At 40.2% G+C, this 19,826-nt stretch overlaps 1 protein-coding gene across 1 annotated transcript in view; it reads left to right on the top strand.

Moving 5' to 3' along the window:
* LRP2 (LDL receptor related protein 2) overlaps nucleotides 1–19,826 on the top strand; it is a 176,348-nt gene that overhangs the window by 101,325 nt on the left and 55,197 nt on the right. The window contains 11 exon segments of the mRNA XM_070357974.1: nucleotides 2,749–2,915; nucleotides 3,638–3,781; nucleotides 7,462–7,571; nucleotides 9,806–9,983; nucleotides 11,981–12,194; nucleotides 13,448–13,684; nucleotides 14,734–14,922; nucleotides 15,868–16,788; nucleotides 16,922–17,087; nucleotides 17,459–17,617; nucleotides 18,696–18,982. Coding sequence (XP_070214075.1) covers nucleotides 2,749–2,915; nucleotides 3,638–3,781; nucleotides 7,462–7,571; nucleotides 9,806–9,983; nucleotides 11,981–12,194; nucleotides 13,448–13,684; nucleotides 14,734–14,922; nucleotides 15,868–16,788; nucleotides 16,922–17,087; nucleotides 17,459–17,617; nucleotides 18,696–18,982 — 2,772 coding nt within the window.

Genomic DNA, 19,826 nt, shown 5'->3' with positions numbered 1-19,826 from the left:
TTGGGAAGGGAGATTAGGGAGTATTTCTATTTTTTCCTAATTTTATGTTATAAAATTTTAATGGGAGAGCTTTCTCTGTATGAAATAGTTTTTTTCTTGTTTATCAAATATGTTCTTCAAGTGCCAAAAAGCCCCCCAAACTCAAACCATCTTCCCAGCACCCCCTAATATTAAGAGCTGCACATCCAAAATAGGGTTGTATAAGGTCTGACTCTGGGAGGAGCTATGCTTGGGAGTCATAAATGCCACCTCTTAATGACAACATAAATTTTTCATTCATGACTGTTGTCTTTTCACTTCTTTGCTCTGCTAACACTAATCTTAATTCTTAATAAGATAATGACATGAAAAATAAAAATGAAGAAATTTTCATTTCTCCTGATCTCCTTTCCAGCCAACCCTAGATGCTGCTGTGCCTACTCTTTCATGGCCATGGTCCATATTCTTTGTCTGGCCCCCCAGATTCTCAGTTCCTTGAGGATAAACCTGATCCCTTCGTATATGCCCATGGCACACAGTGTCACTCAGTGAATGTTGAATGGATGACAAACCTTTCAATATCATTTTTATTTTCCATTCATGTATTTTTCACATGTTTATGCCTTTACTGATGTGTAGAGTTATAAAATTAGTCCTTTTTTCTTTGCCACAGAGCACTTTTCATGCACCTTCCTATGCCACCTGCTGTTTTGGTGGTCACTTCTGCCAGTGCAGCGTTAAATGATACCCCACCTCTAATCTATGGCCCGCAAATGTTCATTGGTTGTAAACCCTCTCAAACGCAGTGAACAGACGGAGGTCCTGAGACCTATCCCTAGGGAGGAGAATTGGCTGAAGGAGTAGCGCTGGAGGAAAAGCTTATTAGAGGAGGAGTCCGGGAGGCCCATGTTTGATGGATAAGAGATGAAGATTTTTCAGCCTTAAACAGTGCTTTAGTTAACAATTCTTCCAATTAAGCAAAAGAAAAATTACCCTAAAAAAGAGCAGAATCAGATTTTGAGTAAGTAAAAATTCCCCTGTGAAATTGAGAAATATTTCTTATTTCTCTGAACCAATGAGCATTTATAATATATAATTAATTAATCATTAAATATGATCTCAGAATAATTTCAGGGTACATTTGAAACTCATAATTTTTAATTTCTGTATTTAAATCAAATGAATTCAGGAGTGATTTGATATTCAATAAATAGTACCCAGCATGTACTTTTTGCAGAATAGTGATTAAGAACATAGGTTTTAGAGTCCAAGTGACCTTGGTTATTTTGCAACAACAACAAAAGGCTTTAAGGAGAGAAATTCAATGAACAAGTATTTGTTTGCTGCATATTGTGTAGCATGTATTCTCAATAAATGGGGATGGCTATTTTGATTTATTGCAGTTGTTCAGAAAAGAGGAAAAGCAGCTGAGCGAGGCAAGGTTTGGGAGTTAATCTCATTGCATTGTTTCCTGCAAGAGTTGCATAGCTGTGGGAGGCTCCTTGGCCTCAGTTGCTTTTGAAAACAGCATTGCTGGTTGCTGTGAAAGACTACATGCTATACATTGTAGTACTTTTCAAGAAGAGTTGCAAATTTCAAATCTGTACTAGGTAATCAATTGAGTCAATTCATTTCTCAGTAATGGAAATGCCAGGAACAAGGAAAAGCTAATCGAATGTAAAAGAAAGTAAAGAAAAAATTGTCAAAATAATCCTGCTGAAGATGCAAAGTTTCCGGAATAATCAAAATAATGCAAACACCATTTTTAGCCCATGAAGATTATGCAATAATTAATCATTTTATACTTTGTCTGAATAGGTGATATATCTTACATGTCTTAATAACACAAACTCACATTTCAAAGTTTTCCTTTTCTCGCAGAGGAATGATAATAAAACCCTACTCATGAACTTTATTAGTTTTTTCATAATGCGCCTATAGTCTGGAGAAGATGATCTCTGAAAAAGGACCTCATTATCTATTAAAGAGCCTACATAAAGTGATAGTTTAAATAAGATATTATGAAGATGTTTAAATTGCAATATATAGATACTTTTGAGAACTTCAGAAGACACTCTACATATTTACTTATCTGTCCATCCATTTATTCATGTATGGGGTCATTCAGTTAGCAAATATTTATTAGACAACTATTCCAAGCTCTGGGGACATAATAGTGAGTAAATTGGACGGGGTCACTGCCCTTTGGGAGTTAGAATCTAATGCAGAAGATAGACATTAGTCAAATAACAGTTGGTGCAATTATAAATTAGATTTACTTAGTAATTAGACCCTTTCATAAACACTAGGCAACACTTTGTGGTGTTATTTTCTAAAAATACTTAAAACTAATGAACTGCCATTCACCAAGAAGAGACTACAAATTTTCTTTTGCCCCAAAATGTGAAAATCCAATTCTCCCTTGCCTGAGTCATTCTGCATCTAGAAATGGGAGAACTTCTTGTCTGTGACTATCCAAACATGGATTAGCAGTGTGAGTAAGGAATTAATGAAGTGTAAGGTAAATGCTGATCTACCTTGGGTGATTCCAGAAGTCTCGTATGTGAAATTGGTGGTCTGGTGACCCAACAACCCACTGAAACCCAATGGAAAACCCTGAATTTTCTGGTGAAATATCTATCATGCATTATAATTATTGCCATGTTCCTTCAGTGGCATTTTATCCTATCAGATGGTAATAATCCTTTGCCTTCTGTTAGTCTAAATATCTGGGATATAATTTTGAGTGATATTCTGTTATTTTCACAGATGATCAAGCATTCCTAATAGTTGTAAGAAACAGTATAATTTTTGGAATTTCCCTTAATCCTGACGTGAAGACCTTTGATGGGATGGTGCCCATATCAGGGATACGCAATTGTTATGATGTTGCAGTTGATTATTCAGAGCAGTTCATCTATTGGCTTGAAAATCCAGTAAGTTTCGAATAACATTCCAAGTATGTAGCTTGTTCTTGAAGAGCCTACCTTCACGGAGGCCTTCTTACATTTTTGCTTGCGGGGGTCGGGGTGGGAATGACCCAAACAGAAATTAGTTCAACGCTAAGCCTTTTTTAATTCAGTGAGGGATGTCAATGGGAAGTTGGCCTGGAGCAAAGACCCAATAATAAACACGTTTAAGCCCTTCGGTGCATTTATTCATTCATCGAGTATTAAGTGACTACTACTTTCCTGCAGTGAACTGGCTGCTTCCAACTGCAGAGTACATGCCAAGAGGAAGCAGTAACCAAGTTTGCTCTTGAGCTTTAATCTAGTGGAAGATATTAGACTAACATAAGAATGATCTTCAGTTAAGACCAAAGGCAATAATTCCCTAAGGGAATTTCAGGAAAACATCTGATGTGGCTGCTGTGGCCTTCACTCAGAATCTTTGTCTTTAGGAGAAAAGAGAACATTCCTCCAACTTCCTTCCCACTGGGACTCTTTCTTTACCTATTAGGGAAGAAACCTGTGAGAATGGGGAAGGGGCAGGGAGAACATGAATGATTCAGTGCTGCTGGCGTTGGTGTTTTACCCAGTGAGCCCACCCAGTGGCCCTGGCATTTTGCATTTCTTCCATGCATGAAGTATCTTAAAGCAACTGCAGTGAAGAAGCTGTGGCCTTGAAACAGCTCACCACTCCTTGTCTTTCTCACTAGGGTGAAATTCACAGAGTGAAGACAGACGGAACCAACAGGACAGTGTTTGCTCCTCTGTCAAGTTTGGGGGCTTCTGCGAGCCTGGCCTTAGACTGGCTATCAAGAAACCTTTATTTTACTGATCACGTGACTCGATCAATTAAGGTACTAATTCCATAAAACTGTTGATACAAACACTGGTTTCTGATTCATGTAAAATTTCAGGAAATGCTGTCATATGGAGGAAGGAAAAAGGGATATTAGTATTAGTTCTCTGAAAACAAGGAGAAACCTAAAAATTGAAACTTTCTACTGTGCTATTTTGTCTCCACCTGAGTATCAATGGCAGCCTGTTAATAATTTAATAAATAAGAATTTATTAAAATATATACAAAGATAAATAAAAATTATGTAATGAATTCAGTGTAAAGGGAAGCTTATAGTAGGCAAGGCCCATTTCCATCATCTTTCCCCATCAAGTATCCAATGCTATTTCAGTTCTAAACCAAATTTTTAGATTGCCATTGTTCTAAGATGGAAATCTATGACTCTAACAGTGAAACAGAAAGTAGAAACTTGATTCTGATTCCTTTGATGCTTTCCTTTGTGAGATTAGTGTTCTTTTCACTCTTAATTCCCAGAAGAAACTCTATAGGGGCACAGGTATGAAATCACATGAAGTAACTCAGAGGTAACTTGACTAGTGTTGGTTTACTCCAGTCTGGGATAAGGTTAAGACATGGGAGGGATTATTAATTCAGAGTGAGAATGAGAAGTCCTAACGCAAAGGGGCAGTCTTGGGAATGTGGCCGTAGGGTGACAGTCCACTGCTCTGGATGAAGCATCAGTTAGTACGTCGGTTCTCTTTGGGACATTCAGAAAGATTGATGCTAACGATGAGGAAGGTGCACAGTAGCCTTCCTCAGGAGCCTCCACGGTAGCCATCCAAACCCTACAACATTGCTGAGGGCCAACAAGTGCAGTAAACGGTCACGGGGACAGGGATAGTCACAGTATGTACTCAGTATCCTAATCTCAAGCCAAGTAGAATCAGCAGCTCCTAACATGAAGGGAAACTTGGAGGCTCATCTGGTTCATGCTCTTCATTTGGTAAGACTGTGAAGCCCACCGAAGTCAGCTTCACTACCCTGATTCCAGGAGGTGGGGTGGGAAGGGGTGGGTGGTCTAACTTTGCCTTGTTATAAACCACAAGTGCAGCAGTCCATCCTGCTTCAACCCCCTTGTTCAGTGACAGAAGGTATTTTGCACAACTTTAACTAAACATATCACCGGCCCAAGACAAGGCAATATTTACTGCCAAGACCTTTAGTACCAAACTCATCCTCTAGAGGCCACTCAGTACAAAACTGTCTTCTTTCCAAATGGCAATTGATCGGCTCCTGTTTTGTAAAGGGGGTCTTCTCTTGTGGACTGATAGTCTTTCAAGAGCAGGGCGCTTGTCTCCTTCATCGGGGTTAGATAGCACCAGTTGAAGAACTGAGTGTGTGCGTGTGTGTGTGTGCATGTGCGTGTGTGTGTATTGGTGAGGCTACTTTAACCATGGAAACTTAAATTGTGCCCCCAGTGAAGCAAGGTCCAGAGGAAAGAAAGCTTGCTCTGGAGTCCTGGCTTCGAGTCTGGCTTGTTTGCTCAATTGCACATTCATTCAGCAAACACTAGTAAACGCTTTCCATGGATCAGTGCCATGCTGTGTGTGTGTTCAGTCGCTCAGTCATGTCTGATTAAAGATCCCGTACAGTCCCAGGACTGTAGCCTGCCAGGCTCTTCTGTCCATGGAATGTCAAGCATACAGGAGGGGGTTGCCATTTCCTTCTCCAGAGTATCTTCCTGACCCAGGGATTGAACCCTAATCTCCTGCATTGCTGGCAGATTTAGGAGTAACTCATGTTGAATTCCAGCTTTTCCACTAGGGGTAGCTGTGTGCTCATTCACTGAAAGCAATTTTGTAATTGAAACGTGAAACATACAGAAAGGCTGTCTGCCACAGAGCTCCAGCTATTCCAAAAAAACAAGGAGACTTTCTTTTGAACCGAAGACATCCTTAGGAAAAGGAGAGAAATTGTAGCAGAAAGAGGCAAATTGAAAAACTTATTTTAATCCAAATAGGAGAAAAAGCTGCTACACAGGAGAGAGAAAAATAGAAAGAGTGAGGGAGAGAAGGATGTGTGTGTTTGTGTGTGTGTGTGTGAAAGAGTGCTGTTGCTGCTGCTGCTGCTAAGTCGCTTCAGTCGTGTCCGACTCCGTGTGACCCCATAGATGGCAGCCCACCAGGCTCCCCCGTCCCTGGGATTCTCCAGGCAAGAACACTGGAGTGGGTTGCCATTTCCTTCTCCAATGCATGAAAGTGAAAAGTGAAAGTGAAGTCGCTCAGTCGTGTCCGACACTTTGCAACCCCATGGACTGCAGCCTACCAGGCTCCTCCATCCATGGGATTTTCCAGGCAAGAGTACTGGAGTGGGGTGCCACTGCCTTCTCCATGTGAAAGAGTGAGGGAGGGAGAAAGATGTATATAGATAGAAAGGCAAAGATAGAAACAAGCATAAATAATCAGTTTGTATTGAAATACGATTTTATAGAAAAGGCTTTGTGCAAATCAAGAGGCGTTTTCTTACTTCTTACGAGTGTTTCTCACCTCAGACTGTCTCAAGTGCATACTAAAATGGCCTTGTTTCTATAAGAAACTGCTTCTGGTCCAGTAACGCGTATCTCTCAGTGGTGTTTCACAGTGGTATAACCCTGTAGTTATAACAGTTCAAGCAAGATTGCTTAAAAACATAACAATAGGAAACCCACAAATCCTCTCTAGGCCTCTTCTGTATTACCTTATGTGGGCATGATAGTGGCATCCATCTCATGAAGTCACTGTGAGGATTAAATCCGATAGTGCTTAATTTAATGCCTGCTGTATAGTGGGTTCCCATAAACAGGTCGATAAAACACACTGACTGTAGTCGTGCCGGGGTGCTGGGCAAAGCACTTTGCATGAATTGTCCCATGTTGCTGGGACCTCTATGCAGAAGGGACCATTATCTTCACACTTGACTAACACAGTTCAGAGAGGTGAACTTACTTGCTTCAGGTGCTGTAGTCAGTCATGTAGGATCTGGCAGGGCCGGCATGGGCACACAGGCCGTTAACGTGGCACAGAACTCACTCAAGTGAATTAGATGGTTTGCTCAACTGTGTTTGCAGTGATGGACCACTGGGTGCTCCGGTCCAGTCATCGGGGCACAGGAGACCTGTGGGGTTCCCTTTGGATGGTTCTCATCTTTTTCTGTGGAGAAGGCAATGGCACCCCACTCCAGTACTCTTGCCTGGAGAGTCCCATGGACGGAGGAGCCTGGTGGGCTGCAGTCCATGAGGTCGCTAAGAGTCGGACACGACTGAGAGACTTCACTTTTAGTTTTCACTTTTCATGCATTGGAGAAGGAAATGGCAACCCACTCCAGTGTTCTTGCCTGGAGAATCCCAGGGACGGCGGAGCCAGGTGGGCTGCCATCTATGGGGTCGCACAGAGTCGGACATGACTGAAGCGACTTAGCAGCAGCAGCATCTTTTTCTGAAGGCATTTTGTAGTTTCACTCAGGCAGTGATCCATGTAAATAGCTTCTCCTGGATTTTTAGATAAATTGCAAATAGAAATTTGAGAGGTGATGTCATTTTCTTACTTCCATTTTCTATTGAGCTGATTTTTCTTATAGCTCTGAGATGCAATTAGGGATTATCTACCATGCAAACTCTCTCATTCACCCCAATCATAGTTTGAATTTGTTGCATGTTTCAGTTTTCCTTCACCTTAGCTTTCTTACTTTCCTCTTACACAGGTTATGACACTTCGAGGAGATGTCAGTTACAGGAAAACCCTGATTGCCAATGATGGGACGAGTCTTGGAGTTGGTTTGCCAGTTGGCATAACTATCGATCCTATTAATGGGTGAGTGTTCATTCAGAAATAGCATATGCCTTCTATACAGCACCACTTTGGTTTGTATTATGATCTGATAAAATAGAAGATTTCAAACATAGGATCTCTTCTGATTTCATATGCCAGCATTTGAAAAATATAGATCTCAGGGCTTCTCTGGTAGCTCAGTGGTAAAGAATCCGTCTGCCGGTGTGGGAGATGTGGGTTTGATCCCTGATCTGGGAGGATCCCACATGCCACAGAGCAGCTACACCTGTGTGCCACAACAATAGAGCCTGTGCTCTAGAGCCAGGGAGCTGCAACTACAGAAGCCTGCATGCCCTAGAGCCTGTACTCTGCAACAAGAGAAACCACTGCAATGAGAAGCCTGTATACCACGACTTGAGAGTAGCCCCTGCTCACCCCAACTAGAGTAAAGCTCTCATGCAGCAAAGCCCCAGCACGGCCAAGAAAAAAGAAAGAAATTATATAAAAAAGAAGGAGAAGGAAACGGCAGTCCACTCCAGTATTCTTGCCTGGGGGATCCCATGGACAGAGGAACCTGGCTGGCTACAGGTCATGGGGTTGCAAGAGTCGGATACGACTTGGTGACTAAACCACCACCACCATATAAAAAAGAAAATATAGATCTCAGTATGAAAGAAATAGCTGTTAAGTTATATGTGATATGTATTTTTCAAATTAATAACCCTGAATTTCAAACAGGCAAGAATTTCAGGCATTTTAAAATAGAGTGAACAATGATATATTTTGACTTTGAATGAGTGTGGAAAGCTTGAAATAAACCTTGAAGGGTGAGAAGACCACCAGTAGATGGAGGATGGCTTACAGCTGAGAAGTGGTTCTTGAGGCCAAAGAGCAGTGGAGGCCCAGAAGCATGGTGGTACTTAGCATGGTTGTGTAGAGGGCTGGAACCAGAGACTTCGAGTAAGGGACAGTTGACTAGTTGGGAGAGATACAGCAGCTAAAGCCACTTAGGGATGAATCAGGGAGGGGCTTTAATGTCATGCTAAGGAGTTGTACTGTATTTTTTTTTTTTTTTTTTTGAGAAATAAGGAGCCAGCAGGAAATTTGGAGGAAAGGAATGATAGAACCTAATCTGTATTTTAGAAAGATTAATCAGGATTGGAGTGGCAAGAGTCAGGGGAAAAAGAAAATGTTTAGCTAGTGATGAGAGTTCTTAGCTAAGGTTAAGTAGCTTAAATTTTTAGTGAACTCAGAATCTGTAAGAGTTTTGTGACTTTGTCCAGAAAACTTTTGGCAACCTGGAATGGGAGAGGAGAGAGGATAATGACAGGAACTTACGGTGAGCAGTTAGCAAGTTAAGGAGATCATGAGAATAAATAAGAGTACTGTTAAAACAGTTAAAATGGTATGAGGTCCAGGCATAGAGGGCCTGAAGGTTTGAGAGCTCAGACAAATTTTAAGGGCAGAGGATAGGTTCAATGGAAGAAGTAAAATAGGAGAAAGGAAGAGACGGAAGAGTTTGGTTGAATTTCAGAGTTTGAGAACTTAGAGGTAAAGAAGTTTAGAATTGAAGAGTAGGTTCATGGGAAGGGTATATTGGATTGATGGTGAAAGAAAGATGCCAGTAAAGATGATTGGAATTAAGGCTTTGCGGAATCGTAGAAGAGTTTGAGAAGGCTGTCTGGTGAAGCAGGAGGTGAGTTTGAAAGGAATGAAAACTTTGACTCATGTCTAGAAGTTAAGTCCTCAATGGAAATGGAAAGCAACCTTCACATATTTTAATGAAATTGGTAATTCTGTGTGCTGATTAGGATTCATGTGTATACACTGCATTTTCCATCATGAAAATTGGAATAGCTTATCTTGTGGTAATTGATTCGGAAAAGAAATAAAGAAGGCTGAGAAGTGATCAGGGAGGTACTTGAATACTTTTGCATTAGCTCTTTCTTTTCTGGTGTGCTTAGCAGTATGTGAGTCTGGAATTGACTGTTGATACAGGCTTTTTAGTCCATGAACGTCCTGTGTGACCAAGCTAAAGGACTGTCCACCAGTGGAAAATGGTATCCTGTGTCAGATTTCATTTTAAGTGGCCTCTCTCCCAGTAATAACTGGGAAGTATACAGACATTAGAAAACTCCACGCTGTATGTAACAGGATATTGACATTTCAGACTTCCCCCATTGAATGGTGCATATCCTGAGGACAAAAAATTTGTTTTTCATTTAAATACATAGTGAAAATGTTTCACTCAATACCTTTATTTTTCATGGTTGTAGGAAACTGTACTGGTCAGACCGAGGAACCAACAGTGGCCTTCCCCCCAAGATTGCCAGCGCTAACATGGATGGCAAATCTCCAAGAACTCTCTTTACTGGGAGCCTTGAAAATGTGGCATTTATCACCCTTGATATTGAGGAGCAAAAACTCTACTGGGCAGTCAGCAGCACGGGAGTGGTATGTGCCCCATTTTAGTCTGCTGTCTGGCAGTGGTTCTCAAACAATCTCAGCCACTTTTGGGGCTTCCAAGGTGGCACTAGTTATAAAGAACCCACCTACCAATGCAGGAGACATGGAAGAGATGTGGGTTCAATCTCTGGGTTGGGAAGATCTGGAGGCGGGCATGGCGACCCACTCCAGTATTCTTGCCTGGAGAACCCCATGGACAGAGGAGCCTGGTGGGCTACAGTCCATAACATCATGACTGAAGCGACTTAGCATGCACACACATGCACCAGGGCTTTATTGCCCTTTCTCTCAATAACTTCTTTCCTTGAAGTCCAGTTCTTTACAGAATGTTATTTTTTCCCTTATTCTTTCTTTTAAACAGAAAACTTCTGAGCTCAATAGGCATCTGTTCACAGATGCCTTGCCTATTATTTTCTGGTAGTTGTAATGTGTGAGGACTCCCTTTCTTAGTCATTTTAAACTTCAAGATGAAGTTCATTATAATCTGCAATAAAAAATAGGAAGTATACAATTTCATTCATTCACAGAAATAACAATTGATCTTTACTACTGTGCTTACGCGGCCGATCTGGAACTAGGCACAAAGAAGGTACTCAGTAATAATTATTGATCAGCTACAGTATTGTTTTGGTTGTTGAATGTGTGCTAGTTGCTTCCTTGCTTTAGAGAACAGGAGTGATTTCAGATCTGTTTATGACATAGACGCTCTTCAAAAAGTGGTCCAGTAGATTTGATTTTCAGTTCATGATAGCTTGACGAGGACTCATCTCACTCTTAATATGTGATTATAATGAAGAAATGCAGTGATGTGTGTGAAAGCCCTTTACAGAAGTACTTGCCACATGCTGTGATTTCTGCATACAAGTTAGGATGTCCCAGACCAGACTACCCAGCAGCCCCCACTTCCTGTTTCCACATCTGCTCTGCTCTCCGCAATCTGTGAGCCGGTTGGTGGTGTGACTTCCATCCTTTCTTCTAGGCTAGAACCCTCATATTCCTCCTTCACACTAATAAGCATGTCCTGTTTAATCATCACAAAAATCCCGGCAGTTTGTCCCTGAGTGTCTTCTCTCAGGTCCAGCCTTTTCTGCCACCTGCACCATTCCGAACCACTTCTCTCTAGCTATCTCGCTAATGAAACTGCTTTCATGATGGAGGCATGCGGTCTTCATAAAACTGCAAGGAACCCTGAGCCCTGGCCCGGATAAGTAGCTCCAGATTCCTGAGCCAAGTGTGGGCAGCTCATCTGGTCCCAGTTACTCCCTCAGCAGCTCTCCTCAGAGATTATCTTCCTTGTGCTGCACCCTTCTGGAATTTCTGTTGGTTTCCAGGACATAGCCTGCTCTTGTAACTGCTGGATTCCCTTGTCGAGAGAGGCAGGGAGTGACACCCATTTGTCTCTCTCACCAGCAATCAGTTCAGATCCTGACACAGAGGAGGATCAAACCAGCTCTGTCTATATATTTTTTTTCTTCCAGAGCAGACTGCTTATCACTTCCTGTTAGGAACTTCATTCTTGAGTTCTTCTCTAGTTCACCAGAGTCATTTTGAGGCTGATTTATTCCTGTGCTGATTTAATAGCGCTGTCTTGCTATCTTCTGTGAGTGTGTTGAGTACGTTTCCTATCTCCATTGCAGAAATGGTTGGTGACGACGTTAAACCCAGGGCCAGTTAGCATACAGTATCCTTGACCAGAATATCACATGCAGGGATTAGTTCCCTATTTTTCACCATGCCATCTGAGAAGGTTGACTGGCTTACTTGGACTTCAGCTTCATTATCAGTGAAATGAGCACAGTGACATTTGTCTGACCCACCACTTGGGATAGGTGAGACTATCACATATAGTGAGAAATAGATATGAAACACCCCTGGGAAGGATAGAATGCTATCTACGTGTGAAACATTATTTAGTGAATATTAGTTTTAAACATTTGCCTCATTTCACCATGAATCAGTCAATAGCAAAAATTCTAACCTTTCAGATTGAAAGAGGAAATGTGGATGGAACAAATCGAATGATCCTGGTAAACCATCTTTCCTACCCCTGGGGACTTGCTGTCCATGGCCCCTTCCTTTATTACTCCGATGAAGAATATGAGGTCATTGAAAGAGTTGACAAGGCTACGGGGGCCAACAAAGTAGTCTTGAGAAATAATCTCCCAGATCTCAGGGGCCTTAAAATTTACCAAAGACGTGGTGAGTATTTGTCACTGAAACATACATTCATGTGTGTTCAATGAATATATCTATGCACTTACATGTCTGCCTACAACCCCACCACACACACAAACCTATGTGCATACAGAAATAGAAATTATCCCAAAATATATTTTTTAAAATTTAAATTTATTTATTTTAATTGGAGGCTAATTACTTTACAATATTGTATTGGTTTTGCCATACATCAACATGAATCCGCCACAGGGGTACACGGGTTCCCCATCCTGAACCCTCCTCCTACCGCCCTCCGCATACCATCCCTCTGGGTCATCCCAGTGCTCCAGCCCCAAGCATCCTGTATTCTGCATTGAACCTGGACTGGCGATTAGTTTCTTATATGATATTATACATATTTCAATGCCATTCTCTCAAATCATCCCAGCATGGCTAAGTGTCAAAGACTAATATGGCATCTGAAAGGCCTGATTCACTTCAGAGTAAACTTTCTCCCATTCATTCCCCACCACTTTTTACTTTGCTTTTGTTTTATTGCCCTCCCTGACATAATTATGTATGTGTTTATTGTCCGAGTTCTTCATTAGTTGTAACCTTTATAAGGACAGGTATTTTGTCTGTCTTGTTTCTTGCTCTCTACCCAGTAACTAGAATAGTTACTGGAGCATTGGAGGTTGGATACCTACTGGAAAAGTGAATAACACAATAGAATTTTTTTAATCTTAAAAGGAGTACTCTTAGGTGTGCTTTTTTGAGATGATGTAACTTTTGATTTGCCCCTTTAAATTAGTATTATGATCTAGAGATAATTTTTTTTATTTTGAAATATCTAGGCTAAGATGATCAAGTAATTTGTTTGTTGTCCTATAACCTAGGTTTGTCACTTGATATTTTATTGCATATTCAAAAAAACTTCAAGTATTCTTATTTAATATACATTAAATCAAATATCCATCACATATTTGATCATATAATTAAAATTGATAGAATTTTAAATGGTAGTACATAGGTTATTCCTCTAACTCTTGAGTGATTGGTGGAAGAAAAACAATTGGTGCTCCATTCTCTACTATGATATATAAACTATTACATGGTTGTGGTCCGATTTTAAACTTCTGTGTGTTAGTTCTATAAGCACTCAGCTCTCCAATATTGTTTTTAGGTTAGCTCAGATTCCATATTTTGTTATTGACTTTTATAATGACCCCAAAATTTGACACTGAGTGGCAAATAGATGGGGTGAAAAGTTACAAACTAATTGTGATTTCATTTAGGCTCTGAATCCTCAAACGGCTGCAGCAACAACATGAATGCCTGTCAGCAAATTTGCCTGCCTGTACCAGGAAGACTGTTCTCCTGTGCCTGCGCCACTGGATTTAAACTCGATCCTGATCATCAGACCTGCTCTCCATACAATTCTTTCATTGTTGTTTCCACGCTGCGGACAATCAGGGGCTTTAGCTTGCAACTGTCAGATCATTCAGAAGCCATGGTGCCAGTGGCAGGCCCAGGTACGTTCCTCCAATACAAGCAACATTTGACTCCACTGGGTGCCATGTTGAAGTCCTTATAGCATTTCTATATGAAGTCCATATAGCATTTCTCCATGTTTGGATTCAGCACGTAAGGAAGCATGTTTATTCTGCTTGATAACCATATTCACATGTGCTCATGATTGATCTCTGCTTTCCTATGTCTAAAAAGTCATCTAAGTTACCATCTTGTAAATATATTATACAGTCAGCAAGTTTTTCATCCAGCTTTGCATTTTGAAAAATATCAAATGCAGAAAAGTTGAAAAGTGTAGTGAACACCCTTATACTTGCTAGATTCAACCATCGTTAACATTTTGCCACAATTGATACTTAAGTGTGATCACCTGGTAATGGTGATCACCATGAAATCTCTGCCTTTTTGCCCCTCTACAATTTATGTGAAAATTTTGGGGTTATACTTTGATACCCTATGGATATCTTTTCCCCCAAGCATCTTTTATTCATTGGTTTTTGTCTTTGTCTGAAAAGATGATTTAATTGGGAATTGCAAAGTGGTTCTTTTTCTTGCTTTATTATTCCTTCTACATTCTTCTCTCCTTTTTATTATCACATACACTCAAGTTTTTCTTTCTTTAATTCAGTGTAGAATCATTTAGCATAATTGTTCTTTTGATGCTCCTTTTGATCCATTTTGTCCGGGAAGAGCCTCTCACACTGCTGTCTATATTCTTTTGACATGACTCCATTAGTGTTTGAATGCTTCCTTGCTTCCTGGTCTAATAAATATGTTCCAGGCTTACCTTGTACCTTCCCTTCCCAAACCTATGCTTAACCATTTCTCCCAGAAGCCGGTACTCTTTATTGTGGGAAGTGACTTTTAGAAACTAAGATCTGGGGGTAGTTGTGCTCATTGCAACTGGGAAATAAATAGTTTTATTTCATAATCAGGGCATGGTTTGAGCAAAGGGGATTTGGAATGAGGGTTAGAGAGGAAGGGCAAACATTTTTAAAAGTTCTAATTCAAGCTAGAGCATAGTTTAATGATCTTTTCTTTAATGTTCCAGGACGAAATGCACTGCATGTGGATGTGGACGTATCTTCTGGCTTTATTTATTGGTGTGATTTTAATGTCTCTGTGGCATCTAATAATGCAATCCGTAGAATCAAACCAGATGGGTCTAATTTTACAAACATCGTTACAGATGGGATAGGAGTAAATGGAGTCCGGGGTATTGCAGTGGATTGGGTAGCAGGTGGGTAAGCTGTATAGTGATTTTATTGAAAAGCTTTTTGTGTTTGCATTTCTATCATCTTATTTATACTATAAAGTTTAACATACATGTGGCAGATCTATTTCCCTAGATGTTTATTGAGATTAGTTAAGATAAGCTGAATTGAGTTTTTAGAATCAATGTAACAGCCTTGTGCCTGTTAATGATAGTGTTTCAGTTGACAGATTCATTATAGATGATCTCATTATAGATTATTTACTGAGTCGTTGGCAAAATGAAAAGAAATATTTAATTATGTGGACTTATTTCACCCTTAAAGGAACATCTAATTTCTAAATTAGAAATGTCTAAATTTTCAAAGAGAAAGGAATATTAAAATATAAACCATAAAATGGCAATCATTTATTTTAAAGCTGAGCAATTGTAGTTGCTGAATTCTTAATTGCTTCCTCATGTTATTTATGAAAACCCTTTGATTATTAGGTACTTTGTTGTAGTTAACTGAAATGCCTGACCCAACATTATATTAACTTTTCTATACTGATTTATATACTTAATTTTGAATTACCATCCAGTTTTTCATAATACATTGAAAAACAACTGTCAATAGTCTATGGCCTATGGGCCAAATGTAGCCCATGCTAAGTAAATTCATTTATGTATTGTAAACTATCTTCCCACCATACTTTTTTTGCTCTAACATTTACTTTGTTCTGTAATGCCCAAATTTGGTGACTTTAGAAGGTCCATGGGATGATGAAAACATCTACACTAGTTAGAAACAGTGTAGGAACAGTTAGGAACTGTTAGTTCCTAAGAGTAAATATTTATTTTCCTAAGCCTAAACTGAGATATTTATCCTCCTGGGAAAGACAACATATACTGGCTCAAACCTCTATCTTACAAGAGCTATCTTCTTTTTTCTTGGTTTGCCATTAATCAGCATGCTCTTTCATTTTCCTGCAGGAAATCTTTATTTCACCAATGCTTTTAGATCTGAAACACTGATAGAAGTTCTAAGGATCAATACCACCCACCGCCACATTCTCCTTAAAACCATAGTGGATATGCCCAGAGACATTGTTGTGGACCCCAAGAATCGATACCTCTTCTGGTCTGACTATGGGCAGAACCCAAAGATTGAACGGTCTTTTCTTGACTGTACCAATCGAACTGTGCTTGTATCAGACATCACTGCCACACCACGGGGCTTGGCATTGGATCATAGCAGTAACTACATTTATTGGGTTGATGATGCTGTAGATTTAATTGCAAGGATCAGCATTGAGGGAGGGGAAACTGAAGTGATTCGTTTCGGCAGTCATTACCCAGCTCCTTATGCCATCACCGTATTTGGAAATTCTATCATATGGGTAGATAGGAATTTAAAGAAAATCCTCCAAGCCAGCAAGGAACCAAATAGAGCAGATCGACCAACAGTGATAAGGGACAATATTGATTGGCTAAGAGATGTGACCATCTTTGACCAGAGTGTCCAGCCTCGGTCACCAGCAGAGGTCAACAACAACCCTTGCTTGGAAAATAATGGAGGATGCGCCCAATTCTGCTTTGCTCTGCCTAAATCACAAACCCCTAAATGTGACTGTGCCTTTGGGACCCTGCAAGCTGATGGTAAGAGCTGTGCCATTTCATCAGAAAATTTCCTCATCTTTGCTTTGGATGATTCCTTGAGGAGCTTACGTTTTGACCCCAAAGACTATAGCCAACCTTTCCCAGCAATAAGTGTGGAAAGAATGGCTGTGGCCCTAGACTATGACAGCATAGATAACAGAATCTACTTCACACAACTTTTGCCATCCGGAAAAGGCCAGATTTCCTATATCAACCTGAATTCAAGGAGCAGTCCTCCCACTGTTGTTGTTTCGGGTAAGTGCACTCTAATTGTAGCTTATCTTGGAAAGAGACGCAGTGGGATCAACACACATGGATGACCCAGGGATTCTATAATGTTTATTGAGATTCTGACTTCTTTTTGTGTGTTTGTTGGTTGTATGTCCAGGCATAGGGAGTCCTGAGGGCATTGCCTTTGACTGGATCAATAAAAGAATTTATTACAGTGACTACACCAATCAGATGATTAAGTCCATTGCCACGGATGGGTCTAGACACACTCTGATAGCCCAAGTTCCAAAGCCAAGAGGAATTGTGTTAGATCCTTGCCAAGGGTATGTCATGATTGCTTATTTCTGGAGGGAGCGGGGTCTGAAATTATCTTATGTTAATAGAGAGCCAGTGTTTCGTGGACTTGTAATACTGTAGCTACAGATTAAGGGATGAAAGAGCATGAGTGACCTTACTTGGGAAGGAACCTTGGTTGGTGCTCCTAGGAAGTCTGGCCGCATACTGGGGAATTAATGCCCTGACTCAGTAAATCCCTGTTGGACAAGCTGTATGGGTGGGAATGGAGTAAGTTTCCATTTGCTCTATTGGTGTCAGATATAACTGTTATATTTGCAGTTAAAGAATGCTGCTGTCTTTCTTAAGTAAAAAGAAGTGAGTTCCTTGTGGTGAATTACGACTCCTTTTGGATCACTAGGTACATGTATTGGACTGACTGGGGTACCAATGCCAAAATCGAGATGGCCACAATGGGTGGATACTCCCGGAGAAGCTTGGTGGACAGGGGCCTGGTCTGGCCCAACGGGCTCACTCTGGACTATGAACAAAACCTTATCTACTGGGCAGATGCTAATCTGTACGTGTCTTTGGTTATTCTTGTGGGTATTGATGAGATTTCTTCCTCCCTGTTCAAAAGAAGAGGGATATGCATAATGTGGTGAAATACTGGTGAATAGACCTGTGAAAATTGATCTCTATCATGAGACTGAGTAATTATGAACTGAAAGACATCTAAAGATGCATTACTGGACAAATTAATTTCAACTATGGTTATAAATATAATCATTCAGTTTATAATCATGTAACTACCTCGAAAAATGAATGACTTTAAATGTACACTGATAGTAACTTTTCTCTGGGTTTTAACATTCAGTGTCTTGTAAAAGCATTTTCCTTCAGTCTTTGTCTTTTGATCATCTTCTCAAAAGAAAAATCATTTCTTGTGCCAGCTTCTTCTCAGTCCATTTCGCAATATTTTCTTTATAAACTTCTGTCAGCTCTAATTTTTGCATGTAACTCTCCAATCACTTCTGAAATTACATATATTCCCATCATCCTAATGATTGAAGATATGAGATGATTTTGTTTATTATGGCTGGTATCTGCATGTTGGGAATCTTAAACTTTCCTTGCTTATTTTCTTATGATTTTTGGTCTCGTGATGCTGAGTACCTAACAACTTTATCTTTATTTTCTCACTTGAAATAAAGCAGGGATGTTTTGTGTCTAAATTAGGAAGATATCTCAAAGTCAATGACAAATGGAAAAACTTATTAAGCGGGTGGGAAGGGAAAAGTAATTCACATTTTATTGAGTGACTACTATGTGCCAGACACCAAGACAGGTATTATTTCCAAGCAAGAGGTGTATTATTTCACAATACTTCCCACTGTTCGTTTCTTTTTCCTGTTTCATTTAGTAGGATTACTTGTGGGTTATATTAATATTTGGATATCATTTATATAGGCCATTGTTTAATAAGGAGATGAAGTTCTCCCATTACCAGAAGAAACATTTCTTGCTGCCATACGCTCCACTTGAAAGGAAAGTTGGGGGCTTATGTAAAAGTCATGATTGTACTGAGGCATTGGGTGCCAGTTGAGGACCTTAATCCTTCTAGATTCTAGTATTTTCTTTTTCCATTTTCATTTTAGGGAGAAGATTGAGCGCATGGATCTAGAGCACTATCTGAGGGAGGTCATTGTCAGCAGAGCCAATAGTCCTTTTGGCTTGGCTATTTATGGCCAGTATGTTTACTGGACTGACTTGCTCACTCAGAAAATTTATCGAGCTAACAAAGTTGATGGGTCAGGGCAGACTGCAGTGACCGTGACCCTTCCCTTTCGGCCTAAGGGTATTCGTGCTGTTGTGAAGGACCAACAACAATGTCTCAGTCCTTGCGATCGGTTTAATGGGGGCTGTAGCCATATTTGTGCCCCAGGTAAATACTTTGGTCACTTCTTGTGAAGAGTTGACTCATTGGAAAAGACTCTGATGCTGGGAGGGATTGGGGGCAGGAGGAGAAGGGGACGACAGAGGATGAGATGGCTGGATGGCATCACCAACTTGATGCACATGAGTTTGGGTGAACTCTGGGAGTTGGTAATGGACAGGGAGGCCTGGCGTGCTGCAATTCATGGGGTCGCAAAGAGTCGGACACGATTGAGTGACTGAACTGAACCGAACTGAAAGCATTGGGCACAAAGATAGAATCATGGAGAGTGATAATAATGATGACCACTAGTAGGGAAGGCTGAGGGAATATTCAGCTCCAGCACGAGCAAAGATTCTCTTTGTTTTCAGACGAATTTCTAAAATAGATTTCAGGGTTTGTATGTTGAGAAGAAGACTTAAGGTTTTTTTTCTTTCCTATTCCATATGGAGCCTTCTTACAATGACATTTTAAATTCAAGCTTAATGGAGGTAGAAAGAAATATGCAGGTTTGGCTGCTGCATATCATGTCTTGAATAGAAATTTCATACTTTCATTTAGGAGGTACTGTTTATAGTTGAATAAACAGAGTGTGCCTCAGAAGTATGTTTTATAGAGAATGATAAATTCATAAGAGGATGTGCTTTTTGAGACTATTGCTGTGCAGATTTTGCTGAGAAGGTAGAATCATTGTTAATGTTTCAATGAAGATAAGAAATAGTGGTTTAAAGATTAGGGTGAATTAGCCACATTCATTAGAAACTGGTGGTGGTTCATATTGATGAAAACATAACATAGAGCAGAGTTTCCATGTCTTAGAGGGTGTTTAATAATATAGAAGCTGTTGCCAGTG

Source organism: Bos mutus, chromosome 2 (assembly GCF_027580195.1).
Source record: "Bos mutus isolate GX-2022 chromosome 2, NWIPB_WYAK_1.1, whole genome shotgun sequence".
In the NCBI taxonomy this organism is placed as follows: Eukaryota; Metazoa; Chordata; class Mammalia; order Artiodactyla; family Bovidae; genus Bos; species Bos mutus.
Note: the sequence above shows the minus strand (reverse complement) of the source record. Positions and strands in the feature narration are given on the sequence as shown.